General features: G+C 35.7%; 1 protein-coding gene across 2 annotated transcripts in view; it reads left to right on the forward strand.

Annotated features, from left to right (window-relative positions):
• Positions 1-19,059, forward strand: part of LOC121421472 (alpha-(1,6)-fucosyltransferase-like) — a 36,540-nt gene that overhangs the window by 16,571 nt on the left and 910 nt on the right. For both annotated transcript variants that reach the window (XM_041616173.1, XM_041616174.1), the window contains exons 2-7: positions 7,033-7,198; positions 8,326-8,410; positions 12,818-13,055; positions 14,207-14,459; positions 15,839-16,018; positions 17,052-17,202. In XM_041616173.1, the coding sequence (XP_041472107.1) occupies positions 7,077-7,198; positions 8,326-8,410; positions 12,818-13,055; positions 14,207-14,459; positions 15,839-16,018; positions 17,052-17,202 (1,029 nt within the window). In that variant the 5' untranslated portion in view covers positions 7,033-7,076. The remainder of the gene's footprint in view (positions 1-7,032; positions 7,199-8,325; positions 8,411-12,817; positions 13,056-14,206; positions 14,460-15,838; positions 16,019-17,051; positions 17,203-19,059) is intronic.

Here is a 19,059-nt window from a genome sequence, read left to right on the forward strand (position 1 = left end):
TTCTTTTTCTAAATCTTTGATTTTCTCTCTTCGTTTCTTAGCCTTTTCCTTTGAATATTTCCGAGAAAAATTGCCGATTTTCATTTTCAAGAAATCCCAAAAAATTCTCTTATCTTTGATTTCTTTTTTAAAAGTTTCTTTCAAATTGATAATTTCGTCTTTCATTTGTCGAGTAAAATCACCGTCTGTACACAGACTATTGTTAAATTTCCAATAAGTGCCTTTAGATGTTTGAATTGACTGAGAGGGTTTATTAAAGAGTTGAAATACAACCGCCGAGTGATCTGGTGCTATAGACGGTATTATATCACATGTTAAAACAAATTCTCTAAAACTTTCTGTAATAAACCAATAATCTAACCTGCTTTGCATAAAGGTGTTAATTTGTCTAAAAGTATACTGTCTCTTAACGCCATTAATTTCCCTCTAAATATCAACTAAATTTAAATCACATACAAAATTATCAAAGTTCTTCTGAAAAGAAGACTGAAACTGTCTTGTATTATTTCCCATGTAGTCTAAGTCAATATTCCGTACTAAATTAAAATCTCCCCCCATAATGAGAGGAACACCTCGATCATGTTTTTCTTTTAAAACTGTATTTAAATTGTGTAAGACTGTATTTCGCTCCATGTTATGACCTTGAACAGGGAAGTACACATTAACTAAAGCTAACTTTATATCTTGTAATATACATTCCATAATTATAAACCTTCCGTTTTCGTCAGTCTTTGTGTCCAGAATCTGAATACCTAACTTGGAGTTGATTAGTACACTAACCCCCCGACTATGACATGTACCATGACTATAGTATATGTTTCCATTCCACTCAGAACCCCACGCTTCTTCGATTTCCCTTGTACTAAAAGTTTCTTGCAAGAAAACTACGTCTGCTTTCTTATCCTTCAACCAAGTAAAAATTCTTTCTCTTTTTAACTTATCTCTTAAACCTTTCACATTCAAAGAAAGAAAACTGCAATTAACAGATAAACGATCCAAATCCATTAACAAAAAAAAAGAATGACAGATATTATATACCTCAAAATATTCCAGAAATGCTGAGACGAAGCTTGTTTCGAAAAGGGCCCTTCGAGTAGGGTTTCGAAAGATTATTTACGACAAGAGAGATCAAAAAAACGCACCGATGTAGAGACTGATAGCTTTACACGCTCCACCCCCCCCCCCCTCCCATTCATTTCTTAAAGTCTTCTCTCCCCTAAATAAAAAAAACCTCATTAACTAAGGCACCTGTCTGTCTTTGTAGAATTAAAACAAAGCATTTAATAAAGAGAAAAGTTATTTTTACCTATCTTTTGTATCTATTCTCGTTCATCTATTTACATATTTACAACTGTATTTACAACTAGCTTTAATCAAATGCCGAAACTACGCTCATAAAACAAAACAAATTCAAAACTATCAGTCAAGAATATTCATTGAGAAAACATCACAAGGCATGTCCGCCGACCTCTTTTGTAACCTGACTTCAGTTAAGAAACGATGCCCTTCGAATAAACAAGCCTTTCCTTTCTTGTCTTTTATGAAACCATCAAAATCAAATCGAATGCCTAGAGCTATATTTTAATAACCAGGGCAAATTATTTCCTATGTCGGTCTTATATGACTATTGTTACAATAACACTGGTTAAAACACTATCAGAACATATCCCTTGAAACTTTTTAATTGCCTTAAAAAAAAATAGAATCGAACTAGAATTTTACCATACCAAAATCCCAGCACTGGCTTTTAATGCCAAGGGTATGGAGCTTAAGCGGTCAAAGCCATTAAGTGTCAACCAGAGTGGGATACCTTCTTTAAGAACCATGCAATATCATTGCTCCGAGAAACATTTTTTTTTCCTTTTCAAATCTTTGAAATCAAATTGTAACCTTTGTACATTGGCTTGCTCATTATTTTTTTTCTTTCAATCTTTATTGATAAAAAAAACTAAATCATAGTACAAATCAAACAAATTAACAAGCTATTTACATGATCAAAAAGAGCAACACTTACATACATGTAGGTATATACTTGTCATGCTTGTCAAGACAGATACATAAATCAAATTAGATATCAAATCTCCACTTTTTAAAATGTGCAGGTAATTTACCATTCTTCTTCGCCAAAACAGATTCAATATCCTTAATACCTTTGATACGAGCTTTGAATTCCACAATATTTGGGGTTTTGTTATTAAATTTACAAAAGTGAACATAGTATTTGAAAGCAAGGAAAATGAATGTTAAAAAATTATCACCTTGAATACCAAAAATCTTTACAAAGGGGGAAAGAATAATATTCGAATATTGTTTTTGGTTTATTATCGATAAAAGATCGTCCCATACAATGTTAACCATAGGACAATCACAAATATATGTACAATTGTTTTAGGGTCTCTTTTACAGAATGAACAGTTTGGGGAATCTTTTCTCTTGATTTTAAATAAAAATGCATTTAGGGCGATTGTCTTATGAAACACCTTGAAATAAAATGATCGAAGGCGGCTATCAATAGTACTCTTAAAATTCAGCAAATGTGTTTTCTCCCAGTCTACTTTGTCGTTAGGAGGGCATGACTCTTTCCAAAAGGAAATACAATTATCTGGGAGACATCGATCGAAAAATATCGAGTATGCAAAACTGCTAATTTTCCTTTTCTCTAATAATTTATCTACAACTTCGGAATGAATATCTAAATCTGGATTATTATGCCAATTGGCTTGCTTATTATCATGCCTATACCCCTATCAGTTCCTTATTAAAGTATTCTCAGAGTGCGGGGAAAGAAAAGATCACACCACACTTATACCATGGTCACATTTGTTCTACGGCGGCCGTACGGCGAGTCGAAAACAGCCGCTTTAACACTTTTTGTACCAGCTACATATAGGTGGTTTGAATAAAAAAATAATAAAACGACTGTTTTCGACTCGCCGTACGGCCGCCGTAGAACAAATGTGACCATGGTATTACATGTGGTTGATGACCTGTGGCAACTCATGAGTGATCACGAAGAGACCACACCCACTCGATCTGGCACGATCTCTATTCTAATCAAGTGGTTTAAAAAAAGCCATAGAAGGGCCGTGTCAGAACCAACTATGCATGCAAACAACCTGGGAATGACTTTCACCTCTTAGATAATAAAATCCTAAAATATGTTATACACTACCAGTAGCAAGCTTCTATTGATATAAAAGGCAAACGTTTTCAATGCATATAATCAGTGGCGGTAATCAATGGCGGACCGCGACCCCGAGAAGACAAAGCACTGGGGAGGGGGGGGGGGCACGGCATTGTTCACAGAAAATGCAATGCCCCCCATGCCTCGTCTCCTCCGTGTCACAGTCCGCCACTGCATATAATAACAATAAAAAATAAAGAGCTATGGGAACAAAAAGTCACGTAAAAATACAATAGAATCTTAGAATGTTGTTAACATTCCTACCTTGGACTGATAAGTGCCTGTGATAGTCACAGTTTCCAATGGTACCCAATCCAGTATTTTTAGCATAAATAATAGGCCTATATCTGTTTAAATATAATGTTTACAATAGAAGCAGAGAATGTCGTTGACATACATTTCTTGTCATTTACAGTGGATGTGACACTCACAATTGCTAATATTGCCCTATTCAACATTTAGTACATACACAACAGGCCAACATAATTAAATGACAAACAGAATGGAATACCTTCTTTCAGACCCAAACATCAATGCTCCAAGAAACATTTTTTCCTTTCAAATCTTTGAATCAAATTACAACCATTAGACAGTGGCTTGCTCATTATCATGCCTATACCCCCTTGCAGTTCCTTATTACAATATGCTCAGAGTGCGGGGAAAGAAAAGATCACACCACACTTACATGTGGTTGATGACCTGTGACAACTCATGTGTGATCACGAAGCGACCACATCCACTCGATCTGGCACGATCTCTATTCAAATCAAGTGGTTTAAAAAAGCCATATAGGGCCGTGTCAGAACCAACTATGCATGAAAACAACCTCGGAATGACTTTCACCTCTTACATAATAAAATCCTAAATTATGTTATCCACTACCAGTAGCAAGCTTCTATTAATATAAAAAGCAAACGTTTTCAATGCATCTACATCTAATCAGTGGCCGACCGTGACCCCGAGGAGACAAAGCACTGGGGGGGGGGGGGGCACGGCATTGTTCACAAACAATGCAGTGCCCCCCACGCCCCGCCTCCTCCGGGTCACGGCCCGCCACTGCATATAACAACAAAAATAAAGAGTTATGGGAACTAAAAGTCACGTAAAAATACAATAGAATCTTAGAATGTTGTTAACATTTCTACCTTGCACTGATAAGTGCCTGTGATAGTCACAATTTCCAATGGTACCCAATCCAGTATTTTTAGCATAAATAATAGGCCTATATCTGTTTAAATATAATGTTTACAATAGCAGAGAATGTCGTTGACATACATTTCTTGTCATTTACAGTGGATGTGACACTCACAATTGCTAATATTGCCCTATTCAACATTTAGTACATACACAACAGGCCAACATAATTAAGTGACAAACAGAATGGAATACCTTCTTTCAGACCCAAACATCATTGCTCCAAGAAACATTTTTTCCTTTAAAAACTTTGAATCAAATTACAACCATTAGACAGTGGCTTGCTCATTATCATGCCTATACCCCCTTGCAGTTGCTTTTTACAAAATTCTCAGAGTGCGGAGAAAGTAAAGATCACACCACACTTACATGTGGTTGATGACCTGTGGCAACTCATGTGTGATCACGAAGAGACCACACCCACCCGATCCGGCACGATCTCTATTCTAATCAAGTTTTTTTTTTTGAAAAAAGCCATATAAGGACCGTGTCAGAACCAACTATGCATGAAAAAAAAACCTCTCAATGACTTTCACCTCTTACATAACAAAATCCTACTATATGTTATACACTACCAGTAGCAAGCTTCTATTGATATAAAAAGTAAACGTTTTCAATGCAAAAAAAAGAGAGAGAAAAAAATATAGAATCTGAGAATGTTATTTTTCTTGTTAACATTCCTACCTTGCACTGAACAGTGCATGTGATACAATTTCCAATAGTTCCCTATCCAGTATTTTTTAGCATTAAAAAAGAAAATCAATAATAGGCCTATATCTTTTTAAATATACAAATAGAAACAGAGAATGTCGTTGACATAAATTTTTTGTCATTTACAGTGGGTGTGACACTCACAATTGCTAATATTTCCCTATTCAACTTTTTAGTACATCCTTTTCCTTCTTTCCTCCTTTTCTCTTGGTTTGAACTTCAAGTTTTGTTATTACTTATTCCCACAAATATAAAATAGAAATGGAGAAACAGAAAAAAGGAAAAAATCGAAGAGGCTATCTTTAGTATAGGCCTATATTTTTATCACATTTACTTGGCGCATATAAGAAGGCCTAAGGAACAGCCTGTACAATCAGTCAGAATCACTTTAGGCTCTAATCAAAATTTATTAAAAGGAAACAAAAAATATTTATATAGGTCTATATATCTTCGAATTACACAAAACAAATAAAGAAAGGGTGATTATTCCATGAACGTCTTCTAGTTCCTTCATTCTAGTTTCTTTTCGTTGCATGATTATAACACATCTTAATAATCAAATTATCAGCTCTGTTGCTTTTCACTTTTGAAACACTTCTTCTCCTTTCCTTCCTTCAAAAAAGAGAGTTTTTAGTATCAAAATTCATTCTCCATCCCGCAGTGTTCGAGGTTCATAAGAGTATGCAATAAATGTTTCTGTGCGACCGATTCTGCAATCTCGATGACGCAGTCATTACTGTCCCGTAACACAATGGTTAAAGGTATTGTTAACTTTGTGAGCAGCCGATTTAAAAAATTCTCAAACCAAGATGAAACATGTGTACAAGTGCATGTATTAGAACCAATAAACACTGAAAAAACCCATTATTGAGAATGAAAAGCTAAAACTACAAGGCAAACCCCGATTTTGTAAATAGGCGTCTTATAGACGCCTAAATAGTACACATAAGTATATGGGGTGAAATTAAGATGGTGTTTCCGGGCACATTATATTTTAATTTTTGAAGCACTAAATAAATATTTTCGAACGCAATTTTTTCTGGGCTTCATTTTTGTAACATATCACAGACACAGGTGACAAGTGTGACCTTCTAGCTCAGATTTTTTAAAAGTCAAACCAATGTTAACCAATCACTTTAAATGTACATATAGAAACTGTTCTACAATCATTGCCAAGCCTTGTGTTACAGATTCAAAACCCGTTCATGCTTATTGCAACGTAGTAGGGTTCGTGATTATTTTACTTTAAAAAAAAAATAATTATTTAATTTATTTATTGATTGATTTGTCTTCTTATGTATTTATTGATAGGTTTGTTATTAGTAGATTGGCTCCATCTGTTGTCCTTGGAGGCCCTACAACGAAAATACAAACATTACAAACGAAATCATAAAACGCATACAATGTGAAATTAAGACAAACTGTATAGAAGAGAACCACTGGCGGATCCGGGGGGGGGGGGGCAGCAAACCTATGCTCCCTTTTAAAAATTAAATTTGTAATGTAAAAATGCCGCTAAAACAAAAATGTGCTCCCCTTGAAAGTAAAGACCTTTTTTTTTGCTTGTCAAATTTTTTCGGGGACCAAATGTCATATATCTTTGGTTAATTTTTTATTTTTGTTGGCTTGTCAATTTTTTTCTCGAAAAAAATATGCCTCTCATTTTTGGGGCAAAAGAAACACTTTGCTTGCCCATTTCCGTTTTAACTTTGGGCAAAATTAAACCACCGCTTTGTGCACTACGAATAAGAAGACTACAGTATGTACAGTTTCGGATTTTTAAAGATGTTTAACAAATAGGCAAGACTTTTATTACGAAAAAATCATAAACTATCATTATGCATCCCGAAGTTTGGTCAGATTTCAGGCATGCAAAAGGTTCCATCTATAGAGAAAGTAATGTCGTCACTTTTTCCTGTTCTTTTCTTGTTTAATTTGCTCAGTATAGAGGCATTCTACGGATCGTGAATCTCTCGTATGCGCAGTAATGGGTAAGATAATAAATGTGATGGTGTTCAGTACATCTGCTTTGTTCTTTGCCTTGCTCGAATATTCCAGTTGGTCATCGCAAACGAGTTATAACCCGGTGAAACCAGTCGACAGAATCAGGTAAATAAAAATTCAATCCCAATTCACATTTTTCTTGTAAAGAGCAATAAAAATTAAAAGGGGTCCAACACGCTATATGAGGCAAATTTAACTTCTATAAAAAAAAACAAGTGAGGGAGAGGGCAAATGTAATACAAAAAAGTAGTTTGGTGATTTATTTTAGTTCAATGATATTTTAAACAAAAATCTTATTTTAGACTTACTTTCCTTCAACACGACTTCCCGGAGCCCCACCAACTCCCTCAAATAAATTCCAATTGTTATATACTTAATCATTGAAAGAAACATCTTTCCTCTCAAACTACAATGCCCCTGTAACAGCAGTAGATCCAGGGGGTGCATCCAGTCCGTGCCCGGCCCGCCTTCTTTGAGAGCCTTAGTCAACATCTTAATCTTAATACAAAATTTTGCCCCTACTTCGAGAGACAAGAAATATTGAAATGGGTATATGACGTTCAAACACAAGTAAGGACTTTTTTTTTCTTTTTTGCTAGTCAGATTTATGCAGGATAAATTGAACTTAACTTCAGCCTAAAAACCTTTTTCTTTGCTTGTCAAATTTTACTGGGGGAAATTAAAAAAACTGCAACTTCTGTAATACAATATCATGATTAATCGAGTCGAAAGCTTTCGACAAATCCAAAAAAATCCAAAACTGATATTCTGATTTTCAAAAGCTGTATAATTAATAAATGCCATTAAAACCATAGTTGTAGAATGCCCAGAACGAAAACCGAACTATTTTTAAAAATAAAATATTGCGTTTGCATATATAAGATATTATCTTTGCATAAATCAGCTTTTCAAATTATTTATCAAAGATTGAAAGTAGGGATACAGGACGCTAATTTGTGCGTTTCGGCATGCGTATGTACATGTAACAATGATTTTGAAATAGTACTTTATATTGTTCATGTAGTCATCTAGAACAGAAAACCCACTGCTTCAGTGATTTTTTAGAAATATATATATCCGAATGCAAATCCAAAATGACATGTTTCTTTTTTTTTTTTTCTTTAGTTAAATGCTTACTTGTCATGCTTGTTGCATGTGTGTGTTTATGAATGGGTATGTATGTATGCGTATACTAGTATGTATGTATGTATGTATGTTCGTTTTTTTCACAGTCGAACGGGAGGCGACTCGTCTTGGAAGGAAAGTGGGTCGAAGAGGCTTTCAACTCTGATACAAAAGAGGCTCTATTCCCTTCAGGTAAGTAGGGCGAGGGGTGGGGTATTGATGCCTTGCGTATAGTTTTAGAAATTCATTCAGGCACAATTAAATCATTTTGATTTTTCATTCATCACGTTTATCACCCCCGTCATTTTCAAATGTATGATTCCAAGCCAGCTTTCAAAAAAGATGTAGCTTTTGAAATAAAATATTAATAATTATGATATCCTTTGAAAAGAATTTTATTTGGATGAATCATTGAAAATTGTTAATGCTTTGGCTTTGATTTCCTTATTTGCCATACAAATTCATCTATTAATCAATATCTAATCTTATAGTGTAGAAATAACAAAAACAGGTGTTTTTAATTGAAAAAATACCCCCGAAACACTTATAAAGGCAAGGGTAAAGGCTGACGCCCCCATATTGCATAATTATGTGACCGTCCTCGTATTAGATTGCAAATTCGTCCACTGCCAAATCATCCACTCACCGCATCGTCTACCTTCATTTAGTTTGATGCCATTCGGTTCATTAACGTTTCGTCTAACAACCATTTGGTCAAATCAACACTTTGTCTAATCACAAGTTCGTCTATTACCATTTCGTCCAATAACAGTTGGTCTATTCCCATTTTCTTTTCATTCGTTTTGAACAATTAACACTCTTGTTTAACTAGACCAAATGGTATATGGACTGAATGAATATGTAGGATCAGCTGGTTATTAGACTAAATGAAAGTAGACCGGGAGCTGGGAGAATTGATTCAGCTGATGGGGTACACAAGGTTTGATGGTCCCATCATCTTGGCATGATATCAATGGTCAAAAAAATGTGTTGCTGCCGGGTCATATCCTGTACGGAAGGCACGGCCGACCCCATTTTGGTCGGCCACCTTGGATTTTTCATGAAAATCAATTATGTTCATATTTTAGCACAGACAATGGGAAAATATAAATACGCATTTCACAATGGTTTAGATAGTAGAAAAAAAATTCTGGACACTCCGGTTAATATTTTTTGAAAAATATGAGAATTTATGCCAAAATTTCCATGGTTTTGGGCATAAATTTGCATGTGCATTGATATATTTCTTTTATGTCATCAATACCAACAACTAATGCAAAATATCAGCATTCAGTACGAAAGAGGATATATTAAAGAGAACATTGATATGCATCATGACAGTATCAATGTCTTATTTTGCTAAAATAAAGGAAAAAATACCTCCAAATTTATTCCCCGATGTTGCGATAAAATGACACCAAAAAGCAACCCCCGTCACTAGTCACACTAGTGATACCGACTACAATGCACTCGCTTGCATACCTTTCAAAAGAGTACAATAGACTTTAATCGGTCTTGCCTCTCGTTGATTGGCGTGACTAGCACACATGAATACATGTAATGAGCGTAGCGATAGAAAAGTGTATATTATGGGAATGAGGACAAAAGGCTTTTTCTACATCTTAAAACAACTATGATGTTAATGGAACCTCTTGAAAAAGTTAAAGGAGGCATTGCTCTGCATGTCACAAGCAATAACATTCAGGCACCTTTAAACATAGTTCCACAAGAGCCTGTCGAAAGTACCCCACCTTTACCCGTAGCTATATAGACTATTAAAATATCTTGCATTTTGGAGCCCTCAATTTGGCATAATGATGCTTAGGTAAGGGGAAAAAACACAACTTTTATTTTCTTGAAACTACTAGGATAACAAAGAGCAGGTCTTTCTCTATCAGCTACTTATAAAGAATTTAGGGCACAGCAAATCATATCCTCTCAGGGGGCTGCCCCATTTCACCTAGACCCTTTTTCGTATTTTGCAAATTTCTTTGTAAATTCGCCATCTCGGAGCCATTTTGAGGAAATGGTACTATGGTACTATGAGGTGAAGCAATTTTTATTGTTTTAAACCACTTGGAGATAAAAGCGTAGATTTTCTTCCATCTGCTACATATTAAGAATTGCTGGTACATTGAAGCCACCCCTGTCAGTGGGTTGCCGAAAACACCCTCCCCTTTCTCCGTATTGTGCAAATTTATGGAATATGCAAATTTCGAGCCCCAACTGAGGCAAAAGGATGTTTCTGCTAAATAGCAATCCACTTTTCATTGTCTTAAAACCACTTGGATACAAAATGTAGTATTTTCGCTATCTGCTACATATGACGAAGTGATGGCACAATGCCCCCTCAGGGGGCGGCTGAAGTTACCCAACCCTTATTTCGTATTTTGAAAAACAGGGGCTGGGCGACTTGGAGCAGCCCCCTGAGAGGGTAGGTTTGCTGTGCCCTCAATTCTTTATATGTAGCTGATAGAGAAAGACCTGCTCTTTCAAGAAAATTTTTTGTTATCTTACCGAAGCATCATTTTGCCATATTGAGGGCTCCTAAATGCAAGATATTGTAAAAGTCAAGCAACGGAAAAGGGTGGGATACCTTCGACAGGCTCTTAATCGCGGGCATATGCTTTAACCCTAAGAAGATTGGGGGCTGAGGCAGCCTCCTCTCCTCGACATTTTTCGCGATAAATCCGCCGCTCGATTTTTTTGACCTCGTCGCTCGCTGAGTTTTTACTTTGAAGTCTCGCACAACTTTTGAGACCAGGTGTGCGGTTCCGAAATTACGCAGCATTCGTGAGTGTATGCAGACGATGCAGACCCAAAATTAACTCAAAAACGTGAATTTGTGTTCAAATCCTATGCAAATAGTGTTTTTAGCCAAAATTTATAATATTTATCTTTATGTCTACTTTTTGTGCTTAAAATCAATTAATTTCATCTTGTTTATGGTCGAAAGGAAGTTCCGGAAAAATTTCAATGAAAGAACAATGAAAACACAAAGTCCAAAACAAAGAAATACATAATAAATTTAGAAAACAATCAGTAGATACATTACAATAGGAACGCTGATTGGCTATTTAAACATGTACTCCCAAACACATGGAAGATTGTATGAATGCACTCACTTAAGGCCTGAACAGAATTTGTGTTGCCCTTTTCTGACCTGGACAAATCGGGCCAGCTTTTCAATATTTTTTTTCATACTATGCTTACTATTTCTAGAATAAAACATGGCAAAAGCAATTCTGTTTCACCCACTCATAAAAATAACCAGAAATATCGTGATTTGCAAACGCACAAAACAAAATTGTATTGAAACTTCATTGTGAAATGACTGGAATGGGATAACACTTTTCATAAGAGCCTTGCACATAAACTTTAATGATGACCTGAAAATGAACTTTGAACTTACCATGTGACCTCCGACTGCAACATAACATGCAGGTCCCCCAAGTACATCTATCATCCAAGTTTAGTTGAAAGGTGGCTTACGATTACGGAGATGTGTGTCAAAATGTTTGTGACGGACAACATTTGGATCCCTTAGTCCCGCCTTCACCTCTGATGGGCGAGACAAAAATGGAAATCCACATAATAAGAATAATGCTCCGCATTTATATAGTGCTTAATACATCAAAACAACGCCTCTAAGTGCTTTAAAGACATATTATCCACTATCTCCAAGTAGCCACTCAGAACCATCTGGTCTTGCCTCTAGCTGCTCCTTCAGTGAGCACTCCGAGAAAATACGGGAATCATGTGTGCTGCCAGGCCATCTGGCAACGATGTTTGTTATTTTCCCAGCTTGATCACAAACAACCTAGCAGAAGACAAAATAAGAATATCAAATCTTACATTCATGACTGTCTCTATACCGTTCTGGGCACTGGATTTTCAATTTTCTTTGGGACATCCAATGGGAGCACACAACAATTGAGTTTTGCAAGTTTATCACATATTTCGAATGCAATTTTAACTTGCATGCACATTAAAATTATTGGTGTGCTGTCCATGTTAGGTTGATTTATCCAACAATCACCCCACCCATCCACTGCTTCCATTGCTCAGTACTTGCAAAAAAAATAATAAATATAAATGCATATTAAAAAAGTATGCTAAAGAATTAACTACTCATTTTAAACATTGCCTATTAAATCAAATACGAATCGAATAATTACTATGAATGAAACTGAAGTGATAGGAAATCCTAGGAAAGAATATTAATGTAACATTCTTTTTTTTTGTCAAACTTTATACAAAATAGTACATTGTTCTAGTTATAGTAATTAAAGTGGTTTTCACATTAGCTTGTATTACATCATGGACCTACCAATAATTGTGAAATGCGTATTTATTCATTTCTTTGCCATTTTTGTGCAAAAATATGAAAATAATTTATTTTACATGACACACGCACACTCAGCGTATCCACATAAAAACCATTCAGAGTGAGGTGGGGTCCTCTGGGCCTTCCGTACAGGATATGACCCGGCAGCAAGACATTTTCTTGACCACTGACGGTACACCAAATGATAGTAGACGAGTTGGCGATTCGACTAATTGGCATTAGACTAATTGGAAAAGTTTATGATTACATAGAATCCCTCTGACTGTGCTAAGGCCAGGAAAATTGTGTGCACCTTCAACAAGAGATGCGGATTCGGCTGCCAGACCCACCATGTCTCATATTGTATGATAATGGCATACGGCACGGGGAGAACGCTTATCCTACAATCCAAGGGCTGGGATTATGACAAAGAAGGATGGGAAAAGTTCTTCCAGCCCCTAAGCGAGACTTGTCGTGATCCAACGGGAGTGACACGAGGAAAATGGACAAGTAGGTATCCCATTCTTTGGCCTCCTCAATCGCTATTGTAAATTGATGATAGGTAGCTTTTGCTCCGCGAGGCACACAGATTTAAAACCACAGTAAATGTATTGGAAATGCCCTTTAAATGACAATGAACATGGGATAAAGGTTCAAATAATTTTAAGTAGTATGCACACTATAAAAGCTGAAAAGTTGCATCTTTTAGGGTGCAAACGAACATTTCTGGGTGCGAATAATAATAAAAATGCACGTTTTTGCATTCCTTTCCCACTAGGGATGCAAGATTACACCTTAAAAGGTTGGTACGAGTGTTTCAATTAGGTTAGAAATTCTTAGTGTGTAAGGTGTGCGTAACATAATTAGCACTTCTTTATAAATAGAATGGCAGGACAAGAGACTATAACTAACAGTTTAAACTCGATTTGAATGTGAGCACTGTTCATAGTACATCCAGCTCAAGTTCACCCTATTCCCCATTTATGTAATTTTACATGTTATATTTATCATATTTATATTCATTACATCTACAAATGCATTATAGAGAAAGAAGGTCTGATAAATTGGTGTTAAAACAAAATTTTCGTATAAAGGCGGTAACGCACAAAATATCAAAACGCGTGCTGTTGACGTCAAACAGTACCCTTTAAAGAGAGGTTTATCTCAATAATAAGTTGTTTTTAATAAATGGAAAAAATAGATAACAGCATCGGTGATATTTTGATAAGAATGCAAAAAGCCATGGATCTTTGACGGATTTTCATTTAACTTTTCACTAATATATCTAATTTTTGCTTTTACTGAAACTAACTTAATATCATGGTAAACTTCAACTTAAGCCCATAAAGAACATAAACAGACGTTGAGTACCATGATAACATACATCTTTTAAAAATAAATTTGTTCAATAGACCTAAAGAGTTGACCTCATCGTGGCGCCATTCATTGTCTTGCGTGTGACAATCTCCAGCTGGCGTATCTCTGACAACTGCGCTTGCATGCATTCATATAGGCTGTGAAAGAGGGCGCTGCGTTATTATGATGTCACATAGTGACTGTAATATTGATTATGGCTGGGAAGGGGGAGGGGGGGGGGAGTGTACTCACTTTTGTGAATTCATGACTTTATCTTAGGCTATTATTTTTCTTTTCATTAACAGCTCCTGATAACACTGAAAACCCTCAAGTTCTGGCACCCCCTCTCGCAGGGTACCTTACTGAGGATCTACAGCCAGATTTTCTGCCTTTGGCAATACCAGCGGACATCGCAGATGAACTAAGAAGATTTCACAGCAACCCATCCATCTGGTGGATTGGTGAAATAATGACTTACATTATGAGGCCCAAGAACCACACGAAAGATCTCATTGACAAAGCGATGGCTGGCTTGGGGTTTACGCATCCGATCGTTGGGTAAGAATATCAGATGAACTTCAAAACACAATTACTAATACCAGTGCTTCCACATTTTAAAACTGGAATTCCTTATTTGAGCTCCAAAATTTCCTTAAATTTGGACAAAATTCCTTGAATTAGAATCTGGAGGAAACCTGTCTATATTTTGGCGTTACAAGCCTCGTTGTTTCACTGATCATGTAGAATGTTGCATGAATGCATCAACAGATCAAAAGCTAAGCCTTTAAAGGGAATATCCGGGCTGAAAGTATTTAGCTTAAATGGCAAGTCTACCACAGCAAAATGTTGATTTCAACAAATAGTGATATCAAACAAGCAAAACGCTGAAAATTCCATCAAAATCAGATGTACAATAAGAAACTTATTACATTTTAAAGTTTCGCTTATTTTTCACAAAACGGTGATATGTACAACTCAGTCGCCTCATCTGCATACCGACCAGGGCGTGCATATAACTATTTGTGAAATAAAGCGAAATTTAAAATCATCAGCCCACCTAATTTAAATTTTAAACTTCAATAACTTTGTTATCCGATTTTGATGAGATTTTTTACATTTTGCTCAGTGAATTCTACTCTATTCATTAAAGGAAAAGTCCACCCCATTCCCATTCTCGCATGAGTGAGCAAAAACAATTCGAAGAGAGAATTTGGCGGGCTGTATCTGGGTTTCAAAAAGAAAACCTCACTTCTAAAAAGTTCCATATCTGCTCTTTAATTTGATACCTCAATTAAAGAAAATTTTCAAGAAATAACAAGTTTTGGTTATTTGAAATAAGGCTGTAATTTCAAGAATTTCATAAACTTAAGAGGTTCTACAGGCTAGCGTTCAAGCTCACTTGACACTCCGTTTTGTTGACGATCAGCAATGCATTAAATCTTAACCATGCGATAGCTTCTGTGGGAAACCGGTGAAAACACGTTTATTTAATGAAATGTGTTTTTTTTTTTTAAATTCAGATAACCCCATCAAATGAGTTTTGATATCCTTTCTTCAAATTGTTTTTACTCACTCATGCGTGAATGGGAAATAATCTTAGTAATATCAGATGAAAGAAGGGATTCTAAGCTTTTATGGTAGGTCATTTGTCTATTGTATTTGTGATTAAGTTATGATAAATCATCGCTTAATCTCAGTTTCGTTTTTTTTTCTGGGAGGCGCTGTATATGCATACAGTATCACTGTCTTATTTTTTTTTTTTTTTTTTTTTTGGGGGGGGGCTAGCGACAATATCATGAATCAATATCAAATCCAATTTTAAATGGTTTATTCCTCACATTGTTTTGTAAACACATTTAATGTTTTGCATGCGTTTCTTGTCAGAAAATAACTTCTTTCTTTCTCCAATTTCTAATTTTACAACAATCTTATGACAGTATCCACGTAAGGCGGACTGATAAACTTATATGGGAAGCCAAATTCCATGGCATTGAAGAGTACATGGTGCATGCTATTGATTTCTACGAGGACTATGAAAGGAGGGAAGGATATATAGGCAAGAGGAGAATCTTCCTAGCAACGGATGACGTTGGTCTTCTTGCCGAAGCCAGGAAAAAGTATGGTATCATCATCATTACCGTCATCATTACCATCAATCATCATCAGCATCATCCCCAAGAATCATCATCACCACCATTATCATCATCATCACCATCATCAATTATCATCATCATCATCACCATCAAGATAATCATCATCATTACCATCATCACCATCCTCAATTATCATCATCATCACCATCAAGATAATCATCATCATCATCATTATCATCATCACCACCATCATGATCATACTTGGCGTTGACATCATCATCATCATTAACATCATCATCTTCGCTAAAAGCAGGCATTGCAAACATATCCGTTATTCTTAACATTATTACCGTTATATAATTATTACTACTGCTGATAGGTTGTTAATTTTGCAATGTGTATGATTATAATGACCATGATATAATAAGAACGATGACAATAATAAGAAGGACAATGGTAATAATAATAATGATAATAAAAATAGCAATATTGATAATGTTTTTTTTTATGGTGACATTTCTATTGAACCAATTTGAGACCAATATAATGTAATAATACTAACAGCAATAATAATGATAATATTAATAATACTTAATTTTGCATATAGAGCAAACTACAGTTAAGTCTCTTAGCACTCTTAAATGAAGAATAAGAAAGAACGAAAGAAAGAAAGAAAGAAAGAAAGAAGAGAGAGAAAGAAAGGAAACAGCCAAAATACATCATTATGCAATGCATATTTGAGATTGAATTTTGACGATTTGGAAGTAGGTAATACACCATTAGGAAATTTGAATTAATCTTTGGAAAAGGTAACACTTTAACATTGACTTACAAAGTTTATTCCATGAGGCACTGAATATTGAAATGATCCTTGCCCGTATGACATTGTATACTATGAAGCTGTTGAAAGTATGAAGGGGCCACTTTATACTGACATGTAAAAACAATTAATAGACGTTTGAAAAATTTTCACTGGTAAACAAAGTAAGCTGCGAAGTATGTTAATTTGGTGCATTATTATCACGATCTCTTATTCACGTTATCGTCGTTTTGGCAGATATCCTGATTACATGTTTCTAAACGACGTGAATATCACCGGGTCAGCCCAGAAATCATTGAGATCGTCAGCGGGGTCCTTACAAGGAATCATCAGTGACATCCACCTCCTTGCTTCTTCTGACTTTCTTGTTTGCACTTTCTCCTCAAACGTACGTTCACTTATGTATTGCCATGTTTATACACCGAAAATTTATGGTGTTAAATACAGCACCTTTCGGTGTTATGAGATGACAACACCCTGAGTTGTTAAGAAAAATACACGAAGGGAGTTCGAACATAGCACCGAGTAGTGTTACAATAATAAAATATTAAGCTTTCGTATAACACAATTATATTTTTTAACTATTACCATGAATTAAACACTCAGATATAAAATCAAAGGGGTTGTTCCTCCCAAAACACCAAATGTTAGTTTTGTCACCACCGTGTGCAGTGGAATATCTTTCCGAACTTTTCGCATTTCCTAAGAGGAAGCTCTCTACTACGCACCAATTCCTTGGAAAATGCAAGCCAAGTCAAAGTGGAGAGCTGAGAGGCATTTGACGGAAGGTGGTGGACCGATACAGCATCGGAATCCCTTGACTCTGGAAAACGATAAATTTGCAAATGTCCTTCCTCGGCCAAATTTCGGATGATCTGCTGTCCAAGTCCACCAACTTTCGACAAAAGCCACTCAGCTGTCCAATGTGATTTTTTTTTGCATTTTCAAAGGGATCGATGCGTTGTACAGAATTTCACCGTAGTAAAAGCGGAAACTCCCTATCAATGAGAGGTCAGAGGTTATATTGAACCTTAAAACGATTGTTAAAGCTTGTAAGAAAATGGAAATTTTTAAAAGGTTGCTTAAACCTTTTTAGACAACTTGTTTAAATATTGATTATTATTTTTGATAACTTATTCAGAACGTTTTAAACAGTTTTCGACAAAAGCCACTCAGCTGTACATTGTGATTTTATTTGCATTTTTGAAAGGAATCGATAAGTCGGAAAGAATATGGCCGTAGTAAAAGCGAAAACTCTCTATTAATAAGAGGTCAGAGGTTTTATGCTGGTTAAAACTTTTAAATAATTGCTAACACTGGTACGCGAATGGATTCTTTTAAAGATGGCTTTAACCTTTTAGACAACTCGTTTATTTTAATTTTATTTGAATAACTTATTCAGAACGAAACAACTTGATAAAGGTTTAAGGCCTGGTCACACCACCCGAGCGTTGTTGGAGCGGTCGTGGAGCGGAGAAAAAAAATCGTCACCGCTGGCTACCGTTCACCATTTTCGATTTCGATTGTTTTTTTTTTCTTTCGATTTTTCCCCAATTTTGTGAGCGAAATTCGACCCCTCTCTCTGATTTTTTTTCTCTCCGCTCCACGACCGCTCCACAACGCTCGGGCGGTGTGACCATGCCTTAGAGAGCATGCTGAACGCTTTAAACAGGGTTGTTTTACAGCGTACAGGGTTGATTGTACAACTATTAACCAAGGGCTGTCACATGAAGGGAATAAAGCTAGCGCTTTGACGCATCTGATCAAGTAATCGAAATATTAAATTCAAGATGCTATCTTTTCTTAAGGGGGGTTCCGGGCTATAAATTTAAACAGATAAAGAAAAATCAGACCAAAAACACTATGAATTTGATCGAATTCGGAAAAGGAATAACATAGTTATGGCATTTTAAAGATATGCATTATTCCGGTGAAACAGTTCTAGGCATGTCTTGATAAAATTTAGTGAACAAATTAATAACGTCTTATCCCCACTTTTTTGTATTTTATTATATGAAATTAGGTTCATTAAATATTATAGGTTTATTAAATATTATTTTTTTTTATCTACAAAGAACTTAAAGTGGAAAGAGAACTGATTTAGAAGATAGGGTTGCTCGTGTGTTTGGATGTGCTTATATGTGTGTTTGCACTGGTGTGAATACGAGGGTATAATGGAGTTGCCAATTTATGCGCGATGGATTCATAGCCCAGGCCAGGCATTTGATAGTATTTAAACATGGAC

This window comes from Lytechinus variegatus, chromosome 9 (genome assembly GCF_018143015.1).
Source record: "Lytechinus variegatus isolate NC3 chromosome 9, Lvar_3.0, whole genome shotgun sequence".
Taxonomy (NCBI): Eukaryota; Metazoa; Echinodermata; class Echinoidea; order Temnopleuroida; family Toxopneustidae; genus Lytechinus; species Lytechinus variegatus.